The sequence below is a fragment of the Malus sylvestris genome, chromosome 5, assembly GCF_916048215.2.
Source record: "Malus sylvestris chromosome 5, drMalSylv7.2, whole genome shotgun sequence".
NCBI classification, from domain to species: domain Eukaryota; kingdom Viridiplantae; phylum Streptophyta; class Magnoliopsida; order Rosales; family Rosaceae; genus Malus; species Malus sylvestris.
This window is the reverse complement of record NC_062264.1, coordinates 45403736-45426434: the sequence shown is the minus strand read 5'-3', so window position 1 is coordinate 45426434 and position 22699 is coordinate 45403736. Positions and strand designations below refer to the sequence as shown.

The 22699-nt window shown below is 36.8% G+C and overlaps 5 protein-coding genes across 6 annotated transcripts; 1 reads left to right on the top strand and 4 right to left on the bottom strand.

The window, feature by feature from the left end:
- The first annotated feature begins 3626 nt into the window (after positions 1-3626).
- On the top strand, positions 3627-5258 carry LOC126624653 (uncharacterized). Its single transcript, XM_050293737.1, has 4 exons — positions 3627-3793; positions 3945-4062; positions 4706-4797; positions 4878-5258. The coding sequence occupies exons 1-4, from the start codon at positions 3778-3780 to the stop codon at positions 4940-4942; spliced, it is 291 nt and encodes a 96-aa protein (XP_050149694.1). The 5' UTR covers positions 3627-3777; the 3' UTR covers positions 4943-5258.
- A 622-nt stretch (positions 5259-5880) lies between these two features.
- On the bottom strand, positions 5881-7056 carry LOC126624654 (MYB-like transcription factor ETC1). The gene is made up of 3 exons (XM_050293738.1): positions 6654-7056; positions 6146-6230; positions 5881-6074 (listed from the first exon to the last, which is right to left on the bottom strand). The coding sequence occupies exons 1-3, from the start codon at positions 6703-6705 to the stop codon at positions 5987-5989; spliced, it is 225 nt and encodes a 74-aa protein (XP_050149695.1). The 5' UTR covers positions 6706-7056; the 3' UTR covers positions 5881-5986.
- A 2687-nt stretch (positions 7057-9743) lies between these two features.
- LOC126621871 (polyubiquitin) lies at positions 9744-12166 on the bottom strand. 2 transcript variants are annotated; one of them, XM_050290487.1, is made up of 3 exons: positions 11888-12166; positions 11021-11296; positions 9744-10792 (listed from the first exon to the last, which is right to left on the bottom strand). In XM_050290487.1, the coding sequence occupies exons 2-3, from the start codon at positions 11294-11296 to the stop codon at positions 9923-9925; spliced, it is 1146 nt and encodes a 381-aa protein (XP_050146444.1). In that variant the 5' UTR covers positions 11888-12166; the 3' UTR covers positions 9744-9922. The 2 variants fall into 2 exon arrangements, with proteins under 2 accessions (XP_050146444.1, XP_050146443.1); XM_050290486.1 differs by having other exon boundaries at positions 9744-11296.
- A 2543-nt stretch (positions 12167-14709) lies between these two features.
- On the bottom strand, positions 14710-15372 carry LOC126624736 (uncharacterized). Its single transcript, XM_050293840.1, has one exon. The coding sequence runs from the start codon at positions 15259-15261 to the stop codon at positions 14866-14868; it is 396 nt and encodes a 131-aa protein (XP_050149797.1). The 5' UTR covers positions 15262-15372; the 3' UTR covers positions 14710-14865.
- Positions 15373-18511: 3139 nt separating this feature from the next.
- Positions 18512-21261, bottom strand: LOC126624070 (chaperone protein dnaJ 50-like). The gene is made up of 10 exons (XM_050293082.1): positions 21068-21261; positions 20914-20976; positions 20759-20825; positions 20598-20657; positions 20350-20400; positions 20139-20219; positions 19758-19870; positions 19484-19601; positions 19250-19376; positions 18512-18880 (listed from the first exon to the last, which is right to left on the bottom strand). Exons 1-10 carry the CDS (start codon positions 21184-21186, stop codon positions 18777-18779), a joined length of 903 nt encoding a protein of 300 aa, XP_050149039.1. The 5' UTR covers positions 21187-21261; the 3' UTR covers positions 18512-18776.
- Between the last annotated feature and the right edge of the window lie 1438 nt (positions 21262-22699).

The window sequence follows — 22699 nt, the reverse complement described above, 5'->3', positions numbered from 1 at the left end:
CCAACCTTTTTACGCTGAAGTTCGAATCATTGGGTAGTTTTTAAACGCGAACAGTATTAGAAGTGTTTCGTTAATATCTTTAACGTTAAACGTGAACAGTACCAGAAATGATTAGTTAATACTCTCTTTTTAAAATGACCAAACTAGGTTTAGAACTGGACTGAGGGAAGCCAGGCTGCCCATTAATTGGTGTTTGGCAATTGGGTAGAGGGTGGGGTCCATGTGCTGCTTCAACGAACGTGATCGAATGTGAGTGGTCATACAACAATAGAACGTTCTTGGATCTTGACAACTGGATTTGGTTGTTGGGAGAAAATGAGAAAAGGAATTGGCCGAATCCCCCTCTTCCCTAACTTGCAGGAACTGTCAGTTTTCCTCTTTTTAAAATTTTATAATTAGTCGAATTTCTCAAAAAATTTAAGTGTCTCCTTAAACATTGAAATTTAAACAAAAAGTGCATGGGGTGAATTGGAGGAAGAGAAGAAGAAGAAACAATATGTTGATCAAATTAGGGATAAGCTTATATTTTTGCAATTATAATTAAAGTTTAGAGATGAAATTGGCCAATTATAAAGTTTCAGATGAGCAATTAACTTGTATTAATGTTTAGAGGGAAAACGGCCAATTATAGAAGTTTAAGAGGATAATTAGCTAAATTTAAAGTTCATGGGAAGTTAATAGTTCCTTACAAGCTCAGAGAAAAAATCAACAAATACCTCTTACTTAATATATTATCGTGACGATATTTCTAATATTGTGTTGTATTTTAAATTTCTCGTAAGACAGTGCGTGGTTAAAAGTATAATAATCTAGAATAGTGTCTTAGTTGCGTGGAAATTCTCTTAAAGAGAGGTATAATGAACTTGAATACTTTCTATGTGCTTTGATCAATCAAACAAACAAAAGTAACCTATAAAGCCCGAGATTTCTCCTTTTCCCCACAATTTAGGGCTTTTTTTTTCTTGTTGCACGTAAATACAGAGTTAATCACATTAAACAAGGATTTTTCCTGAGATTGGTGAAGTTTACGCTCCCAAAAGAGGTTGCTTTTCTTGGTTAAAAACATGACCAACATGCTAAACACCATAACCAATAACAAAGAAAGAACTGCTTCAAGACTAAAACTATCATAAATTATGGAATTTTTATTAAACTCTGGTGTACAACAGTAACAACAAAGTCTTTTTTTACTAAGTGGGGTCGACTATATGAATTATAGACCTTAATGCGCTCGGTTTTATGTTAAGTCTTCTGTGCCTCCAAGTACTCTATGTATTTTCTTATAATCTCATTTCAAATCTTCCTGTATCTTTTTCTACTCATTTTTCCGTTAAATCATTAGTCAAAGGTATAATGATCAAAACTTAAAAATTAAAAACTTTTGAGTATATATGATGCTTCCACTATAAGATACTTCGAAAACACCATAAAATATTCAGATAAGTTATTTCTTCTGGCGTAGAAAAAGACATTGAAAATAAAAAATAAGAATAAACCAAAGAATAAAAGAAGGTATTCATCTCACATCTCATGAATCTTGTGGGCAGCCAAGCAATGCCTATTTCAACACTCACAAAATATTTTTTTAAGATTTTGAGTGAAACCTTGAAGCATTGACTTGCATCTGCAGGCCGTAACTAAGAAGATGCAGCCAGATCATCAAGTGATAGGAACCCAACAACCGACTAATTGAGGTTTGAGGAGGATTATTAATGGATTGATTGTGATATTAAGGAGATATTTTCAATGTGTCAGAACACAGTTCAGTATACTAAGCATTATAATCAAACTACTTGTATTATAACACTTGATTTTGATGTACCAAAGTATATTTCCAGCACACTGAAAAAGCTCTCGTCGATATCAAGGGCTAACAATAAGTGAAGTGAAGAACGAGCAATTGTTGAGTTGCATATCATGAAGAAAAATTCAGGGTGTAATTAATTGCTGAGTTGCATATCATGAAGAAAAATAGATGGGATATATCTCCTTCTTCCTCAAAGTAATTTCGGCATTTGTATTTCTGATATATCTATTAAGTCACTTGATGAGCAAGATAAACAAATAAATAATATTTTATGTATCAATATAACCCAATATTTTTAGTTTATAATTAGAGCAATATCTTCTTATGTAGGATATGAGATACTTCAGATATTTTAATCATTAAATTGTTGTTTAAAAACAAAAAAAACAAAACAAAATCTAAAAGTTAAACCACCGTAATATCAAATTCTCCAAAGTACCATATAATTTTTGTCTTATCTTTGAATTCATCTCCTAAATTTGAATGGCACAACAAACCATTTTCAGGCTCTTTGATGCTTGTCCTGGATATCTAGATGGACCTGCCCACTTGGGAATATGTCGGTCATCATCACTTTCCCTCATTTCCTCAGAAAACCCTTTTCAGTCTCTTGCCCGGAGATAAGTTTGACTTTTTACAAGTGAAGTAGTATTAGGGTATTAGCGGGGGCCAAGTTTGACTTTTTTTCTTTCTAAGACTATCTCTAATCCTTAGGCTAAAAGTTGAATTTTTTAGCCCGGAAAATTTAGCTTTTAGCCCAGAAACATCTTTTCTGCTCTAACCCTTCTACCCTAAAATGAACATTTTGATCTAAAAAAATTTAAATTCCGATAAACATTTCGCATTTAGCCCGGGGGGAAAGTTGGGGGGTATTTGGCCCAGAAATAGCATTTGGCATTTAGCCTAAAATTTTAGCATGGGTTGGAGAGTGTTTGGGAGGGTAATTTGGGGGGTAATTTGGCTTTTAACCCAGGGTTGGAGATGGTCTAAGAAGTTTTTCAATCCAATAATTCACATTCTAATTACTGATGGATTTAGAATTTTAACTTCGAGTTGTTCCAATAGAAAAGCTTCAAACTCATTTTAAAAATAATAAATAGTGTTACACAACACCAAAATCACATAATTTAAAGCTAATATGACTTATATTTTGAATTATTTTTCACTCATACTCACTTCATGAATAAGAAAAGGAATTATTCTCAACCCAGGGAACCAGGCCAACCCAACCCGCCTTAGAATGGTTTGGGTGGGTTAATTTGTCAATTTGTAGGGTAGAGATGAGTTTCAATACTGTCAACCTGAGTCTATTAAATGATCAGTGAGTTGAAGTCCAACCCAACCAACCCACCCAATACACACGTAGCTCCCCGCAATAACATTCATAATAGTCCAAATATTTTAGAATATCAATTTGTAAGAAAAAAAAATAGAAAGAGAAAAAAAACTCATCTATGTCAGGTATTTTGATAGATGGGTACCTGATTCACTTTTAACCATATCGATATTGTTCCAATTTATTCATCTATTGCTAGGTGTTGAACTTTATTACAAAAAAACCTTACTATTATTAAAAATAAAGCTATACATTTATATATTGGATTTATTTTTCCAATTGACGATGTTGGACTTTATATTCAACAAGCTAAGGCCCATCTTAGCCCAAGGAAAAAGTTAAGGCCCATCTTAGATAAATAAATAAGAAAAGGACACAAACAATATTGAGTGAGAATCCAACGGCTGTCGTCAGCCATCGAGAATCCAACGGGAGTAATCGCAATTGTAATTTGCCTCCATCGGAAGGGTATTTAACCAGTGGAAATCACGGAAACTTCCCTTTAGATCGTCAGAGAGGACGCTAAAACGGTGAGTAGCAGACCAACGAACAGAAGAGTCCCCAAATCAGAGGTTCGAATTAGGGTTTTCCTTCTCCCGAGCGAGAATCGCAAGTCGAAGGTCAAGAACAAGGAATGGTGTGCGACAAGTGTAAGTTTCTCTAAATTCGCTTCCAACTTTCGGCAAAATTATAATCTTTTCCATACAAAAAAATTTTGAAATCTGATTGATGCAGTTTCGGAATTTTGGATTTTGTTTGATAATACTTTGGTTTTTTTGCTGAATTTCTTTGAATGAATAGGTGAGAAGAAACTTTCGAAGGTGATAGTGCCGGACAAGTGGAAGGAAGGTGCCAGTAACACCACCGAAGGCGGTGGCCGGAAAATCAACGAGAACAAGCTCCTCTCCAAGAAGAAAAGGTCGGTCCTTTTTTCTATTTTTAATTTCGCAATTATTGTCGAATTGTATGATTTTTGTTTGCGTGTTTAAATTGGTTTTAGGATATGATCATGGGTTTTTGTTTAATTTGGTTTTTGCATATGATCGTGATTATTTTTTAATTAAATTATAGTCTGCTGTCTGCTATTAAACCTTGGATTGGTTAGCTAGTACAGAGAAGGGAATGAGACTTGAAAAAACTTGGTGCTATGCTCTTATTTACCGGACCGGATGACAATAAACAGTATGTCTCTTGGTTTTGTGAAATGGAGGTGTTGCAAATGGCGCAGAGGACTTGTGTAGGGTGTTGCAGAGACTAGAGAAGCATAACATTCATAGTTTCAATATACTCTCAACTAGTTGTTGCGTCTTTGATCAACCGATGAGGTTGCACAAAATGGATTCATGATTCGTGTTGAGTACCCAATTGCCGTTTCTCGAGTTTTTTGTCATGCAAGTTACGTCTTTGATCAATTCAAAACGCATTCATGATTCATGTGTACAATAATGATTTAACTACCCAATTTCCGTTTCTTGAGTTCTTTTTCTATGCAGTTTGTGTGGATGTATCACCTGGGATCGTCAGCAAATTTAGTGACATTGGTTTCATTCATTTGCGTGTAGGTGGACTCCTTATGGAACTACCAAGTGCATCATTTGCAAGCAGCAAGTACACCAGGATGGCAAATACTGTCACACGTGTGCTTACTCCAAAGGTAGTGTTTCTATTTGATGATCTGCCTAGTTTGGTAGCTTTTGTATTGCGGGAAAGTCTGATGTATGCGATGTTATGCAGGAGTTTGTGCGATGTGCGGGAAGCAAGTACTTGACACCAAGCTATACAAACAAAGCAATGTATAAGGCAAATCAGATGTTTTGGTTGACACGTCTATTTGGTGTGATGACTCGTAGAAAACTTGTTGATTTCTTATGAATCGTACTCATCCCGGACCCCTGGGCATCAAGCGAGAGGATTTACCGTATTTGTAATTTTCGGATGTGAATGTTACCTTTAGTCTGTTGATCATTTAAATCGAGTAAAAAGGCTTAGCTTGTGAACTTTTGAATGCAAGTTGTAAGATTTGGTCCGAATGCCATATGACATTTTTCTTACTGCGCATGTTGCGATTGTTCAACATTCGCATTGTTTCATAAAAAGTGTGGGCATCGTTTCTAACCGGTTTGCAAAGTTCTAAAAATTTAGCAGCTAATGCCCATGTGACTCAACATAATTTATAAAATAGCCCTTAAGCATCGTCTTTTTATCGAATGTCTATTTGATAAGCATTTGATGTCTATTTGATAAACATTCGACTACCTGACGCCTTAGCCTCCATCTAATGCTTCCTTGAATGTGTGGGCATAAGAGAGAGACTAAAATTATGGATGACGATATTCGAGGTAAAAGTAGAAGTGGCAATTGGTTAGGTTACATATGCTCCTCTGGTTAGAAAATACGATTATGCGACAAAAGCTAAGGGCAATAAGGGTAGAGGAAGATTTGAAAAGACTTGAAAAAAGATTTTAAGAAAAGATACTTTGAGCTAATGAAATACTTGGCACAAAACCAAGCACATTAGCATCTTAAATTCATACAACCGAACCTGTTTAGTGGGATAAGTTTTCGTTGTTGTTGCCCGTAAGCATGCAAAACATCTAGTGAAAACTCGAGGGCGGTTTGAGACCCTTTTTTGGATCAAGTTTAGTTTTCAAAAACGGTTGATGTACCTAGTTCTCATTAGTTTTCAAATCAAAAATCGAATCAAGAAGGTCGTGGTTATTGGTTCGTTAGCCGACTGTTATGTGATAAATGAAGATTTCTTTTGAACGTACGTAGGTAGTAAATTTACAAGACAAGAAGTAAATGTTTTGGATACAGATGAAACAACCAATAGAGCTTGTTGTTTATTGACTAGTTGAGTATGTAGAGGACCAATACTTCTCAATTTCTTCTGCTGTTCTTCCCGGAATCCTCCCAGCAATCAGCGCCCACCTGCCGGAAAAATGTCAAAACTTACAGTTCGATCTAGATAATTACAACTCGAAGAACAAAACGAGACCAACCTCTCCCCTACTAGATTGTACATTCTTATGATAAGTGCCTCCTCGTCCTCGGAGAATTGAAGCTCAGATTTTTCTGTGCTTTTCTCTGAAATAAAGAACTCATGATCAACGAGGAAAATTAACACAGAAACTTATTTTGCTTTTGGTTTTGGACAAGGGCATATGTGGTAACCATCTCGTTTTTAGTTTCTAGTTTTCGCTTTTTCTTTGTAAATATAGACTGCATATTTGAGAACTATTCCTCCATATTTGCTCATCCTTCTCTGTCACTTAATATTTCCCATCTATTCCTCACAAAAAGAAAAAAAATAAACTAGAAACTAAAACCGCAATAGTTATCAAAGCGGCTTGAAGTTTTAATGCATGGTTTTAATATGAAACATCTCCAAGCCAGTGTAAAAAAAACCCTTACAAGTTACAGCACTATTGTAAGGCTAATTGCTAGCAAAACGAAAGAGGCTGCAAAAGGAACGCATGTAGATGGAACAAACCGAAAGAAAAACAATACCTCGAGAGTCCACGACAGTGTCATCGGAAGAAGAGTGCTCGGAGTCTGCCATTTCGCGTAGATTTCTTGATAAGAATTAAGTCACATAAGAGCCAAGTACAGGGTGCTATTCGGTCTCAATCATTTATCAGTGGAATATATGTTTGAGAGTTGAAAGCAATAATAATAGATGATTACGAATGGTTCTAAAGAAGCAAAGAATGGTAGTTGAATCTAGGCACGTTAAGGAACAGGAAATCCAAACTCTGTCGACCCGAAAATTATTTGATATGACTCCATTCAATATAATCCGTCAATTTATGACATAATCTATGTCAAATTGGTTATATTATCGCATGTCAAGTTCAATAAGCTACAGAAGGGATTTGATCAGAATCCGATCCATTCAGAGACTAAGTTGAATGGAAGTTGGGGGGTGTATACAGGTTTGATCGTTAGCTGAATTGGTTGCCGGAGGAGAATCAGCTTAATGCCACGCAGCTTTCTATGTGTCTGTAGTACAAAGTCCTCCATGTGTTGTGGCCGCAGAATACAAGAATATCTAATTAGGAGGGTCCCCTGCAAAGTACAAACTTGGTTTTTGAGTTGAAACCGATTAGAAAAGAGCCTTTGATTTTCGTCTGGTTGTTGTTTGGAGGTTAGTAGGGTGTAATTTTAGAGCATCTTTAATGGAGATCCTATTTTAGGGTCTCTGCCACCGTTTTTAAGGATTATTTTAAGGGTTTTAAGAGAATATTTGGGTCCCTATAATAATATTAAGTTCAATGGCCTTAAATTTAAGGAATCATTGTTAACGTAGCAGCTGTTGATTTATACAATGCAGTTATCTGCGTCCGTCGGTTTAAAAAAAAAAAAAATAATTGCAGAAACTATGTCTGCATGCACCAACTTGTTCTAATGGATTGGGTCCCACGTCTGTATGCATTATTTTTTGGATAAAGACTGTCTTGATAAAGACTCTCTTCGATCTTTTTTTTTTTTTTTTTACTCATGTTTGAACGCTCAAGATTTCATCTTTGTAGATAGAGAAAGAAGGAAAAAAAAAACCTGTGAGAGGAGGAGAGGAGGGGAGGGAGTGGAGGAAAAAAGGGAGGGGAGAGAATTCTCATCCTTAATTGTTTAGGCCAGCAGTGAAGTGGAGCCCGCTCAGTCCCTATACCCAGCCATCAAGTATACGGTTTTCCTTGGGGACTCCGGCGAGGCCATATACATTGGGGTAGTTTGAGGACTTATTTTCCAGCTCATTGGAAGCATTACAAGAAGCTAAAAATGCGTGACACGACATCTGACAACATTTGTACAAATGACCTCAAATATACCTTGAAGTCAACGAGTTATCCGTTTCAATTCAATCTTAAAAATCAAACGAAACGACAGCTTAGTTTCCGCTATAAGATAAGCAAGAAATGGACTCAAACCCGGCTTTCATGACGATTTGTGAGAAATCAACTCGCCTTTGAATTGTAACCATTTGCCACTGTTAGGTCGTATGAATGTGGTGCAAACTAACTTGGAATTAATTAGGTCTAAATACCTTGGTGCAAGAGGTAAAATTCAATCACTAAAGATGCTTGCCTTCCAAGATATAAACGAGAGATGCGGAGGAAAACAAAACCCCGCAATTGACCAAGAGAGTCATGTTTGGAATCGCTAAGCCGAGCCCCTAGTCAGCCAAGTTCATTATATCATCTGCCGACAGCCAATTTCCATCCGGAGCCGAAGGCTAGTGGGTGTAAACGATATATACTTTGTATAAACAATGCTTGCCTATTCAAGGATGAGTAAGAATTTTTACTTGAGTAAATTGTAGCAATGGTCCCTCAACTTTAATCAAGTTGGAGCAATGATCATTCAACTAAAAATTCATTACCATTGGTCCCTCAACTTATCAAAATACGTAGCTATAGTCATTTTCATTAATTTCGTCAAAATTTTGTCAAAATAAGTTATGTTGGAATAACCATTTATATAATTAAAGTTGAGAGACATTTTCTCCAATTGAATTAAAGTTGAGGGACCAATGGTAATGAATTTTTAGTTGAGGGACCATAGCTGCACGTTTTGATGAGTTGAGGAACCAATGGTAATGAATTTTTAGTTGAGAGACCATTGTTTCAATTGAGTTAAAGTTAAGGGACCATAGCTACAATTTATTATTTCTACTTAATACTCTTCATGTTCGGATCATAGAGTTTTGTGCTTATGATTAGAATAGTTCGTATTATGAATTACTCCGTCGGTCATTTCTGAAAAAAAAAATTTAATTAATTTAAGATCGTTTAATCAATATATTGTAACAAATACATATATAGTTTGTAATGTTTTTATCAAATCCGTTCATTTATTTTTATACAATTCGACGACTAAAAGAAAAGTTATAATTTATTTTTGCAAAAGCGATTTTTGTAGGATGATTTATAATACAAAAAATTCTGATCATGAACAAGAAATTCTATAAATCAACAACAAACAGTATTGAGTAGAACTCCTATCTACCTTTTGAGTAGTCAAGTATTATTCATGCTTGTATTGTTTATGGGTTGGAGGTCGGATGGTATCAAAGGGCAAACAAGTTAGCCACTTTGGACTCGGTCCATTTCTTCTTTTCCTAAAACTGGTGTAACTCTTGTTTATCATCAGCATCTGTGCATTTGGGTGTGGCTTCCGGCAAAAGTGTCATGCACCACTGAACTGGTGTAAGAACTTGGCGAACTGAAACATCCGAGCATCTAAAGGAAGGGAAATCAACCGAAACCTGTTGGTAGCAGCAAGCGAAAGCAGATTGGCTGTTTGAAGATAAACAAATGCGGGATAGAGGTTTTAGGGATTTGAAGAAAAACAAACGTGATATCCCTCCGACTCTGAAGTATCGATCTTACTCCGTTGCCGGAAAAAATCAGTTGCCGCCGGAAAAAATTAAGAACCGATTCTGAAGCCAAGAATTAACTAAAACTTATCACCCAGAAAGAGGATGGTTGCTATACCAACCTCTTCAAGTGCAGCAACCACACCAACAACACAGACAATCGAAAGCAACCCATTGACAGAGAGGATACCATGCAAGCAAATCAAGAAATTTCAATGACGAAATTATCATAAACCGGAACCGAATTTATTTATAGAAACATAATATAAGATAACACAAACTTGTCCAGATGCCTCATCTTAGGAGGCAAAAACAGTACCATTAAACTTAAAAACATAAAATATAAACCATAAACTTCTTCCCACGGGAACAAATAGCAGACGGTCACCGGCCACACCAGCATTTAGAAACCACCACGGAGACGGAGGACAAGGTGAAGGGTGGACTCCTTCTGGATGTTGTAATCAGCCAGGGTCCTTCCATCCTCCAACTGCTTACCAGCAAAGATCAACCTCTGCTGGTCCGGAGGAATACCCTCCTTGTCCTGGATCTTTGCCTTCACATTGTCGATGGTGTCCGAGCTCTCCACCTCCAAGGTGATGGTCTTCCCTGTCAAGGTCTTCACAAAGATCTGCATACCACCCCTCAGACGCAGCACCAAGTGAAGGGTCGACTCCTTCTGGATGTTGTAGTCCGCCAATGTGCGGCCATCCTCGAGCTGCTTCCCTGCAAAGATCAGCCTCTGCTGGTCCGGTGGGATCCCCTCCTTGTCCTGGATCTTGGCCTTAACATTGTCGATGGTGTCGGAACTCTCAACCTCCAAAGTGATGGTCTTGCCAGTCAGGGTCTTCACAAAAATCTGCATGCCACCACGGAGACGAAGCACCAAATGGAGAGTGGACTCTTTCTGGATGTTGTAGTCGGCAAGGGTGCGGCCGTCCTCGAGCTGCTTTCCTGCAAAGATAAGCCTCTGCTGGTCCGGTGGGATGCCCTCCTTATCTTGAATCTTGGCCTTCACGTTGTCTATGGTGTCGGAGCTCTCCACCTCAAGGGTGATGGTCTTCCCTGTAAGGGTCTTGACGAAGATTTGCATACCACCACGGAGACGGAGAACCAAGTGAAGGGTCGACTCCTTCTGGATATTGTAGTCGGCAAGGGTCCTGCCATCCTCTAGCTGCTTTCCGGCAAAGATCAATCTCTGCTGGTCTGGGGGGATGCCCTCCTTGTCCTGAATTTTTGCCTTGACGTTGTCAATGGTGTCGGAGCTTTCGACCTCAAGGGTGATAGTCTTGCCGGTGAGGGTCTTGACGAAGATCTGCATGCCACCACGCAGACGGAGCACCAAGTGGAGGGTTGACTCCTTCTGGATGTTGTAGTCGGCAAGGGTCCTGCCATCCTCTAGCTGTTTTCCAGCGAAGATCAATCTCTGCTGGTCTGGGGGAATCCCTTCCTTGTCTTGAATCTTGGCCTTGACGTTGTCAATGGTGTCGGAGCTTTCGACCTCAAGGGTGATAGTCTTGCCGGTGAGGGTCTTGACAAAGATCTGCATGCCACCACGCAGACGGAGCACCAAGTGGAGGGTTGACTCCTTCTGGATGTTGTAGTCTGCGAGGGTTCGGCCGTCTTCGAGCTGCTTTCCGGCGAAGATAAGACGCTGCTGGTCTGGGGGGATCCCTTCCTTGTCCTGGATCTTGGCCTTGACGTTGTCGATGGTGTCAGAAGACTCCACCTCAAGGGTGATGGTCTTTCCGGTGAGGGTTTTCACAAAGATTTGCATCTACAGAAGCCAAATTATCATCAGAACAATATCTTTCAATCAAAATTACAAATTACAATTCAGGAAATCACATAAATAAAAACCCCCAATTTGAAAATGAATGCTCAAGAAATTAAAGACTCTAAATTTATTCAAGAACAAGCCCATTCATACACGATTCCACAATTTAAAAAACACAAATTTTCCTCCAAAGTTACTCAATTTATCCCCACAATTTTATACGGAATAAAATATAATTAACAAAATCAAATTGATCAACAACAAATTTCAAATTAGATATCCGATACAAAATAAAGCCCACTTATCAAAATTGATACAAAGATTAAGTTACTCTCAATCCGAAAAGACATGCAGATCGGTGAGTTAAAATACAGGAAAACCCATAATTCGTAAAAATTGAATATAAAAATCACAATTCCACGGAAAATTTCTTTCTAAGTTCTTAATTTCGCATCCAAACAGTCAAAACCAAACCAAATCGATTGGTCATAAATCTCACAAAGATCAAACAAATCAAAAGAATTTCCAATTTTCCTACTTTCCTAGCAACCAAACAAGAAATTAATAAGAAATAAGGGAGAAAGAACGCACCTTGAGAGGCTGAAGAAGCTTGGAAAGAGAATTTGAAGGAAGATTTTTCAGATTGAAGAGAAGCAAAACAACGGCAATTGTGAGGAAGAAAGGAGGCCAAGGCCTGGATTTATAGCGATAGAGATGGCGACTTCGTCACGGCAACGGAGGTGACGTGACGAAGCGGTCCAGTAGTTGAGCGACACGTGGATGGAACAGGTGCGAAGGCGCGGTTTGAACGGCAGGCAAAGTTTGGTATCCACGCCCTTTCTTTCGTAATATCAATGACCTCAAATGAGTCAATCGTTCACGGCATCCTTGTACCAGCTTAGACGGCGTCTAATATAAATAACCACGTTATTTGAAAAATTTATAAAATCTAAAAAATTGAAGAAAAAAGATTCCTTCTATACCATAATTATTATTTAATTAATTAATTTTTCTTAATTATTAGTTTATTAAATAATGAAATTTTTTTAAAATCTTATTAATTCAAATGATGTGACTGTTCACATCAAATGCTACCTAAAATAATATGAAAATATAATATAAAAACATGATATGAATAACATTATTCTATTTTCGAGATAAACACTTTTACTTTTTTGTCCACTTGCTTTGGGGATTATTAATCATTCGTATAAGTGGCATTATCTTTGAAATATTTTTAATATTACATACTCTGAATGCTACGAAAAAAAATCTAAACAATATATTAAAATTTTTTTTAACAAACGATATTATATATATTAAGAGGAGAAGGAGATTAGTTTTGTCTTATAATGGACTAGTAATAATGTAGTTCAAATTCGCCGTTAGCGGTAATCGAACCTAAGATCTCTCACTTACAAGTGAAGAGAAATACCAGATTGTAGTACTAAGTGATTCAATATATTAAAGTTATATCTAAAAGTAAATTTCAAATTTTATTTCTAAAGCACAATATACTTTTTTTTAGGACTCCTCCTTTTGCTTTATCAACAATTTTATTTAAGTAGCACATTTCCGTGTAAAATTGTGATTAGTGTTTATTTTTATGCTTGGGATTATAACTAACGGTGTCCTATCTATACTAACCCTTTTGATAATTAGTATTTGTGTTGCAAAATTAACCTTTAGTTTTTTTTGACTCCTGAAAAGGGTGGGTTACGATGGGGACGTCACCGGTTGGTCTTTTTTTAAGAAAAAAAATGTACCAAGTTGAACTAATTAGTTAGCTTAACTGGTTGTGCACCATTTGATGTCGTTTGTAAATATTGAGACTCCATTTGCATTGTATGGATTTTATATTATAATAATCCTTCAATTAATTAGAGAAAAATTTAAAACTCATTTGAAAGTGCTTTTTAAGAAAATGTATTTAGATTTCGAAAGGCACTTCCTTTTCATTAAAAATTATTTCAAAATGCATTCATCAAAAATATTTTTAAATATTTTAAAAATACTTTTAAATTATATTAAACTTTTAACAACGTTACACATTGGAGTGGTGCCAAAAGAAACATGGTATCGTATTCCAAGTGGGGTAGGTGGCTCTGATTTTATGAAAGTGGGCAATAATTATGTTGGGTTGGAAGTTTCTTTCTTCTTCTTTTTTTCTTCTTTATTTGTTAAATAAAAATATAAGTAAGATAATTTGTTGGGTTGGGAGTTGGGACCAACAATATTGGATGTATCTAAGAGCAGCTCCAGCGGGAGCTCCTGCTCGAGGGACAGGCTCTGGAACAGGGCTTGATTGCCCGAGGGAGGAAGTCCAGCGTTGGCTGGCGAGGGAGCCCGAGCACCCCCGAGCGCCAGGCCCGTCGATTCTCGCCGGCCCGAGAGCCTGAGGTGGGTCTGACGTTAGCTGACGTCAGACGCCTGTTTTAATGTTTTTTTTTCTGTCGAGCCTCGAACTCCTCCAACATCTTGCCGATCTCGTCCACTATCCCATCCTCTCCAGCTCCAGCGGTGGTCACGGTGGAGGAGGAGAAGGAGCTGACGGAAGATTCGGAGCATGCGATTTCGGCACCAAAATTGTGATCTGATGATGCATGCAAGAGAATGAGAGAGATTAAAGAGAGAGAGAGGTTTCAGAAATGAGGGGGGTTGCGTCGTAGAGAGAGAGAGAGAGAAAGGAGAGACAGAGGGCTAGGAAACATGAAGAGTGTTCTGGAAAAAAATGAGAGAATGGTTGTCGGTTGAGTTTGGAAAAATGAAATGGAAAAGGAATAGGAAAAAAGAAAAAGGAAAACAATTAAAAATGATTTTGTATTATTTTATAAATAAAAAAAATACTAATATTTTATTGCCAATTGCCCCGGCTATTCAGTGCAGGGGTGGAGATGCAAAAGACAATTGCCAGGGGAATGCACTATTTATTAAATGCGATTACTGTTCATTGGGTGGATTAAATAGTGAATAGCCTGGGGGGAGGGCTCCTACACTGGAGTTGCTCTAATGCATTTTCTTTTTAAAGAAGGGTTTAGGAGAAAATCATACTTAAGAAATATAATTACATTACTAATTATTCCAAATAAAAAAAATCAGAAATCATGCTTAAAAAAATGAAAAATGTTGTAGCTCAATAGCTCAATCTAGAACCCGACATGATGCCACTGAAAAAACCTATCGTCCTCCATCACATTCTACTTATAGAGGAAGAAATAGCTCTCTTGCGGCAAATGAAAGTTCATTTGCCTTTGGCACAACCTATGCAGCTCTTTTCTAAGCTCTTTTACATTAACCGACGGGTTTACTTCCACTTCAATCTTTTTCGTCCTGCATTTTGTCAACACCATAAGCTTTAACTTATTATTGGACCCCATTCTTCCTCCGCCGCCAACTCCGGCCCCGCTCATTGCCACAGGTGAGGCCGCATTGGTTGCAGGGGCTGATGACGATCTCAAACTCACCTCGATCCTCGCATTGTCCTAAAGCTCACATTTGTGCAACGAACGATAATCGTGCAACTCGTTTCCAGCTGCATGAAGCACCAAACAATTATTAATCGGAACAAACTAATCTATGGCTTGGATTTTCTCTTTCAACTTTGAGACTGTGTCGTGTACGTCCATTTCAATAGGTACATGGATTTTGGACGTGGGAGTCTTCACGTTGAGCTGGATTTTCTTATGCTTGTCCTCCGCGGCCTTCTCATTGTTATTACAACTGTTGTTCATCGATTTATCAAATTCAAATGCGATCAGGAGTTGGATGCTGGAATTGTTGTAGATCTCGCAGTATGCAACGTCTCGTTCATCGTTGAGGACTTGGCCGTTAAAGACTAGGGTTTGGTGGGAAATGGGAATCCCTTGGTATTTCTGAACCTTCTCTTTGATCTCGAGAACAGTGTCAAAATAACCAACTTCAATGGTGAAGTATTTTCCTCTCCGGAGCTCAAAATTAACATCCATTGTCAGGAATCAGAGTTCAGCTAGGGTTTTGGTAGGGGAAAAGGTGTGTGTATATATATATATATAAATGTCGTACCCAGTGCACAAGACTCCCGCTTTACGCAGGGTCTAGGAAAGATGAATGTCGGCTAGCCTTACCCCCATTTATGGAGAGACTGCTCCCAAGGTGTGTGTATATATATATATATATATATATATATATATATATATATATATATGGAAAAATTAGTATCCGGTCCCTAGTTTTTATTGTTCATTGACTAACACCTTATTAGTTCTCAAATTTTGATTCAAGTCCCTAGCATTAATGTGATAATGAATTTATATGTTTATTATATAATTTTTTTAATATAAAAATTAGTAATTAATTTAGGGTTTAATACTCACACCTCTATTAAACTTCTAATTAATTTTCAATTCAAACATTTCCAAAATAATAAAAAATTAAATTAAATTAAGTTTGTACCTATTAGTTTTTTTTTATATATAAAAAGATTCTCAATTTTTTAATCTTAAATGTACCCATTCATATAATTTTTCAATTTTTTTAATCTTAAATGTACCCATTCTCAAATACATCAATTTGTTATATGTAAAATGTACCCTTTTTTAATATAAAATTCATTCAAATTTTTTAATCCATGTTTAAACTTATATGGGTACATTCTTTTTCGTTGATTTGAGAACGTATCCATGTTTTGGTCAAACCTTTTTTGTTAATTTTGGTTAATGTACCCATACATATATGTATATATACACACACACAATATAATAGAGAGACTAATTTATATTTTATTATTTTTAATCCCATAAATTATGGGTTTTATTTAAAATCTCATTAATATAAACAATTAAAATTTTCAATTTTTAATTTTTAATTAAAAAAATATAGTAACTTACATTATTACATTAATATCAGGGACCTCAATCAAAAACTAAAAACTAACAAGGTTTCAATCAAAGAATATTGATAGATAGGGACCGCATCCAAAGTGTCCCTATATATATATATATAAACTTTGTGCATGTAAAAAGGTGCCGATATCAATAAAAAGGTGCCGATATTAATGTGTTGTAACTGCATCCGATTTGCATGTTTGATTCCTAAAGGTGTTCAAATTTTCTGGATTAAGGAGAAAGAATCAAAGAACGTTATCCATTTATTATGTGATCTGCACGGATTTTCAGGTTTTAATGTTTCAATTTTCAAATGTTTGTGGTTACCTGTTACAGGGATCTCGATCACAAGCATACGGATTAGAAATGAATCCAAAAAATTATCTCAGATTAAATCAGCTTTGGAAATTATTTAGCGGACGTTTGATAACTGTTTCTATTTTTTCACTTTTGATTCCATGTTATATTGGTACATCAATTCAAAACTGATCATAAAATCAGGGAAAATCTCTCGTGCATCAAATGCACAATCTCAGTAACATTTTTTCTATTAGAATGATAATCATGTGATTTCATGTGTTTAAAAGAAAATTCCTGTAAATTTTGTGACCAATCAGATCACCATATCCTTACCTAACGGCATAGACCAATAACAATTCAACACATGGTTCCCTTGTATGTCCCATCTCGTTAGATAAGAATATGGGGGCATGTTCACTTATCTGAAATGAGGAAAAGGAATGAAACGGAAAGCTTAAAACTAAGAGAAGTAAGAAAAGAATTAAAACAACCAGTGCCTCCTAGTCAATCGGATTCTTTATTTTTGGTTATTAACTACGAATTTTAAAAAAACTTGCACTTTTTCGATTTAGGTAAATGCTAGAAAAATTAAGTAGTGAAATGATTCCAATTCCTATCTTTTGTAAGGAAATATGAGTCTTGATTGGCCAGGACCCAAGTATAAGTATTTCCTTCGGGATTAGATTAAGTACGTGTTAGAAACATAAACAATAAAAAACACATCGAAAGCCGAGGCTTTTGCTGCAATATTTTTTTCGGTTTAGAGAATGGGGCCCAAAAGCCCCAAAGCATACGGAATTGGATCCCTTTCTGAGCAAATGACGGGGATTCTCATGATCACACAACACGAGTCGTTGAATTTTGATATAACGGTTACAATTATTATAACCTTTAGAATGACCCTCATGTTTGTAGCAAAATCCAACGGCCCATGTTGTGTGGTCATAAGAATCCCCACCGTTTGCTCAGGGGATCCAATTCCAAAGCATACAACCACCCTACAACTGATCCGGGGCTTGAGATTTACACGTGGTGTGGCCGTCACCCTAAAAGTTAAAAAATGATCTCCAGCCTCATAAAAGAAGAGGGGAAAAAATGCTCAGTATGCTCGAATTTACACAGAGTGAGCTGAGAAAAAAAATACAAGTACATGGTAGTCAAGTATACACAAGATTTCAGGAGTCTTGAACAGCATACAGTTGAACATGTCGCGGGCAAACTTTGACCGTAACATCTTTCTTATTATACCTCCGGTCCCAAGACCGAGGTACATCTGCCAACAACAACAACAAAACATTATCCCACTCAGTAGGGTGCCAACGAGATAAAAAGAAATAAGACGAATGAAAGATGGAACAAGTACAAATGTAAGAACAGAAAGTGACCTTCGGCGGTGCGTGGCTGAGGAGGGAGTTGATAAGGCACTGCCAATTTGATTACTTCAGATGATGAATCTGTATTCCTGTTTCCTTGCCAGTTCAGAGTCACGAGTGTTGTTCTCGATGCTTCAGAACTCAACTGAATTAATATCTTTCTACTCCATTTATGTCCTCCTTCCTTTCTTTAACATCTCGAACTGTGATACTAATCAAGTATCTATGTCTAGTGAGTAAAACGGCCAGGTTGTAGCTATTACCTTCGACGGAACCCCACCAACTGTTGGGAAAATGTGGAAATTCATAGTTAGTTTTTAATGTTTTTAAACATAAAACCCAAACACACAATCAATAGGGTCCAAAATCTTACGCAAATTTCTGACCTCTATATCGTGCGAATGTTTTTAAATGTGGCATTGTATGACTGAAATGAAAAGCCGTTATAGGTTAATGATAAATTGAAAAATAAAAAACGACAATAATCAATTTGTACACGTATGTCAACCTGTAATTTGTCTACAAAACCACACTAGCACAAATTGACAAAAGGAGTGCACTTTGAAGGAAGCTATTTGTTACTCTTCCTTAAATTTTTGAAATTTGTATCTCTTCCTTAAATTTTTGAAATTTGTATCTCTTCCCTATATTTCATTGTCAATTTGAGCACACAATGGGCATTAAACGGAAATGCTTTTACCTCAAAGTCTCGTATACTTAAATTTAATCCATACAAATCTGGCCTTTATAAGTTATAACTTCCTCTATTAAGGGTTACAGAGTACAATTTGCTAATGTAGCGATTTGCAAGTAAAAATCTTAATATTCCGCCTTCCTCCACCACTCGGCTATTCCAACAAAAACATAGGTCATCTCTTTCGTGTCTTGGTCTAATTGTCTTGTCAGTCTTTGGAGAGCATAAGCTAGCATAGGCGACAAAATTTGCTATCTTCTCCGCTTGGATTCTTTGCGCATATCCGCAAGGTAGCTCTCCAAGTTTGCTTTTTCCCATAAACGTTTATGAATAAGATCTTCCTTTCTTGATTCATCTGACAAAACAAACCAAGGATTAATAAGTTATGAAGAACCTCATGGATGTAAGTGTGTAAGAAGTTGGAGCACATAGGCTCTCGAACTCACAACTCAAAACGGTAATCAATGTAATAATTCTCCATTAAGGAACTTGATTATCCCCTTGACCTTGAGCATCATAGACAGTTTTTCTAAGGTTGTCACGTCTTGAATGAAAGATATAGTGTAGCCAAAAGTTCATGGTGAACAGCTAAAGAAAAACAAGGTTGGTTCTCATCCTAATGGGTGGTGATCTAATGCATCTAAAGTTGGTAACCCCAACCAAACTCATAGTGCCATTAGAAGAAAAGGAAAAGGAAAAACATTTAAATTTAAAGTTTATTTACCTAGATTTCTCCATCCGTCAATAGGCGCACCAAGGGATCTCCGTGTCAGGTAGGAGGCATCATCCCATGTATATGGTGCTTTTCTCACATTGTATCTCCAGAACCAACAGCCACACCATAGTAATAGCTGAATCAACAAAAGACTAACTGGTAATCCATGTAATAATTAATGTAAAATCACTGTCTTCAACGTAAAAGCCAGCATTTCTAGAATGACATGAAGGGAACTCTAACCTTGCCAATAGTGTAGGGCAGAAGTATGAAACGGACACCAAGAAGATCCCACATGGAGGGTTGTTCCGCACCGTTAATCTGCAGCTCCAGTTCGCTGCCGAGATCTTCTTCCACTTTCCTACGGAAAACAAAAAAAACATCCACCATTTTTAAAGACAATTACCCAATCATAAAATGCAGTTCTCAATACAATCAATTAATCCTAGGGGATAAATTTCCAACTTTTAACAACGCATTTCATTATTTCCCTTTGAAAATGACTAGAAGTTCATACTTGTTCATCTGCCTGTTGCTCTTCTTTTTATTTGTAGTCCCTCCAGTACGCTCAAGTTCCAAAGCCCGTAGTCTATTTTTGTACGCAGGAGTCTTCTTGACCATGTCTACAGCCTAAAAAGGTATTAAACATCAACAATGTCACGGAAAACAACCTTTTGCAGGCTTCTGAGTTATAAAATAAATGATGTGTATGACCAAGTCCTGTATGAATCCACCAGAGTACGCATGCACACTCATCATAGTACAAACCCTTAGCACACGAGTAACAAAGGCATGTTGCGCAAGTATTTAAGAAATACACTGATCTCCACAAGCCAAACATTAATGCATTGAGACGCGTATAATCACCTATAGGAATAATGTTGATTTGCGATAGTACCTGATTATACCTTGTCCACTGATTTAGATACTGAAATGCAGAAAGAATCAAAAGAAGGCCAACCAGGACAGCCCGAGGATCCTACAAGGTGAACATATAAACAGCTTTAGAAAAAAGTACATAGAAATGGAGATGCACCTATCAACTTACAAAGTTACTTCTGAGCAGGCAGAATATGAAGTTATAATCTAAAGAAAGAAAAGTCTCTCACCGTTTTGTGACCATAATATGCTTGATAGTAGCGAGCCGTATTGTAAAATACCTAACAAGTAAAAAACATGATAAAGTTATTATCTTTCACAAACATCTAAGTTCAAAGAACCCAAATTACCAATCCAAATTTACCATAGCTAACAAGAATGTTCTTGTTTCGTGCAGTCTCGATTCTTAAGTCTAAGAAAACCCAGTTTTCAGCCTATAACTCAATGCATTACTAACTAAGTAGTTTATTTGTTTTACCTCCTCTGGATGTGCAATGGCATAATCATACTGCTCCCGCGACGCTTCGTCTTTCAGAATCTGCAATGTAGCAATTTAACTCCATTGTCAGTCGCACAAGACGGCAAACAAATCTTCAAAATTTACAATCTTTTCCCACAAAATAACATGATCCCAAGTACCTCATAAGCATTGGCAATTTTCACAAACAGCTTTTTCGATTCCGGATCCGGGTTTTTATCCGGGTGACTGATAATTCAACACCAAATTGTGAATAAATATGATCAAGATATCAAATTTTTTACTAATTTACAGAGTAAAAATATCACAGACTCACTGTTTCAATGAGAGCTTGTAGTAAGCTTTCTTGATTTCCGACGAATTGGCGCTCTGCGTAACCCTAGACAAGCAATTGAAACGTAGGTAAATATGCGACCAATACAGGGGTAATTCGGGAATCAAAGGGAAAATTATGAGGGAGCCGAGCTGACCCGAGGAGATCGTAGCAGTCGTCCTCATCGCAGTAGATGGCCGTCGATGGAGTGATGAGCTGGAACAGCAATAGAGATGAAACAACCGCCAACCACCGAATCGCTGCCGGTGGCGCCATGGTTCCGACGGAGCTCCGGATTTCACTGAAAATGGATCCGAGAGTTGGAGGGCGTTTAATGACAACCAAAATAAAATATAAAAAATAAAATAAGTCAACAGATCTGGATTTCCAAAAATATCAGCCGTCGGATTAGCATAACACTCATATGTGAAACGGCGTGTCGCTGTGTAAGAGTTGGCTTGGTTTGACCACCACTTTGGGTAAGAGGGTACTTTGGTTATTACAATGTATAAGCAATATAACATAGAATCATGCAGAGTTTATTTAGTACTGATTTGATATTGATGTACTTTTATAAAAAAATTGGGTATAAAAAAAAGCTTAGCTCAAAAAGGTGTTTGGTAAACACATTTAAAAACAGCTTATTTTACAGTTTTGGGTGAAAAAAAAGTTGAAAACATGAAACAGTAAAAATGAGCTTATTCTCACAGTACAACATAAACAATTTTTTTTTTCAAAACACAGCAATATCAAACCAGCCCTTAGAAATGCTTTTAAAGTTGCTAAAAATGTTTTTAAAAAAAATATTTTTGAGTTTCAAAACACACGAGAACCAAGTAACTGGTGATCAATCTCAAAATCATATTTGTACGAACAATAACGCAAAGTTGAAAGCTATGAAAATAATTACGAACAAAACGATGCATAAAAGACCGTTGATTCCGCCACCAATACAGATTCAACATTATAGTAGAACATATACAAAATATTCAACAAATTCAAACTGAGGTTTTGCAAACTAAAGCTCAGAAGTTGTAATGCTCATGATACTCATAGATGAGCAAAGCTTATCCTGTGGCGTCACGGGTGCCATGTCGAGCCCAACCCCATCTCACCCAAAAAGTTAGATCCAGTCGTCAATCCAAAGTGTGAGAACCGTTAAGATAGTTGGGATTAGAGATAAATAGAAACCAAAATAAGGAAGAACTCTTCAAGACGAGAAGGATAAACAGACGTCGGACCGGAATCAGCTGCTATGCGGCAAAGATCCGGCCAAAACACGAGAAGGATAGGTAGGGTTTTTTAAACAGAATCATTTTTTTTCCCAGCTCCAAAGTATGTAGTTTGCAGTGATAACATTCAAACGGTTTAACTGCAGTAAACTAAACTCTTTTGCACTAATTTATTCTAACATACATATTTTTCGCCAGAATATTGTAAGATATTTTTGAAGTATAAAGTTTTAAAAGTTTTCTAGAAGTTGGAGTGTGCGTACCATCTGTAAAGAGCACTTGGAGTTTGAGTGTAATTAAGCGCTCGTTTGGAAGTACATTTAATATTGCTAAAAGTGTTTTTGTGATCAATCTTTAATAAAATTGCAAGTGAAACCTGAAACTTGAAGTACTTTATACAAGAAACATATGACGCTTCTTGCAATTTGGAACACAAAAATATTTTGTCCAAAAGCTTTTTCAATAATTTAAAAGCACTTACAAACTAACTCATAGACTTATGAACGTACTTTTACTTATGAAGTTTTTGTTGCCTAAAAAAAAAACAGAATAAAGAA

What these genes read in the sequence shown, in the direction of transcription:
- LOC126624654 (XM_050293738.1), bottom strand. Translation starts at nt 6,705, where the DNA reads ATGGCAGACTCCGAGCACTCTTCTTCCGATGACACTGTCGTGGACTCT. An exon ending in CACTGTCGTGGACTCTCGAG is followed by an intron (nt 6,231 to 6,653) that starts GTATTGTTTTTC and finishes TCTTTATTTCAG; the next exon opens with AGAAAAGCACAGAAAAATCT. An exon ending in TACAATCTAGTAGGGGAGAG is followed by an intron (nt 6,075 to 6,145) that starts GTTGGTCTCGTT and finishes TTTTTCCGGCAG; the next exon opens with GTGGGCGCTGATTGCTGGGA.
- LOC126621871 (XM_050290486.1), bottom strand. Translation starts at nt 11,296, where the DNA reads ATGCAAATCTTTGTGAAAACCCTCACCGGAAAGACCATCACCCTTGAG.
- LOC126624653 (XM_050293737.1), top strand. An exon ending in CTCCTCTCCAAGAAGAAAAG is followed by an intron (nt 4,063 to 4,705) that starts GTCGGTCCTTTT and finishes ATTTGCGTGTAG; the next exon opens with GTGGACTCCTTATGGAACTA. An exon ending in CACGTGTGCTTACTCCAAAG is followed by an intron (nt 4,798 to 4,877) that starts GTAGTGTTTCTA and finishes GATGTTATGCAG; the next exon opens with GAGTTTGTGCGATGTGCGGG.
- LOC126624070 (XM_050293082.1), bottom strand. Translation starts at nt 21,186, where the DNA reads ATGGCGCCACCGGCAGCGATTCGGTGGTTGGCGGTTGTTTCATCTCTA. An exon ending in AAATTGCCAATGCTTATGAG is followed by an intron (nt 20,658 to 20,758) that starts GTACTTGGGATC and finishes GCTACATTGCAG; the next exon opens with ATTCTGAAAGACGAAGCGTC. An exon ending in AGCAACAGGCAGATGAACAA is followed by an intron (nt 19,602 to 19,757) that starts GTATGAACTTCT and finishes TGTTTTCCGTAG; the next exon opens with GAAAGTGGAAGAAGATCTCG.
- LOC126624736 (XM_050293840.1), bottom strand. Translation starts at nt 15,261, where the DNA reads ATGGATGTTAATTTTGAGCTCCGGAGAGGAAAATACTTCACCATTGAA.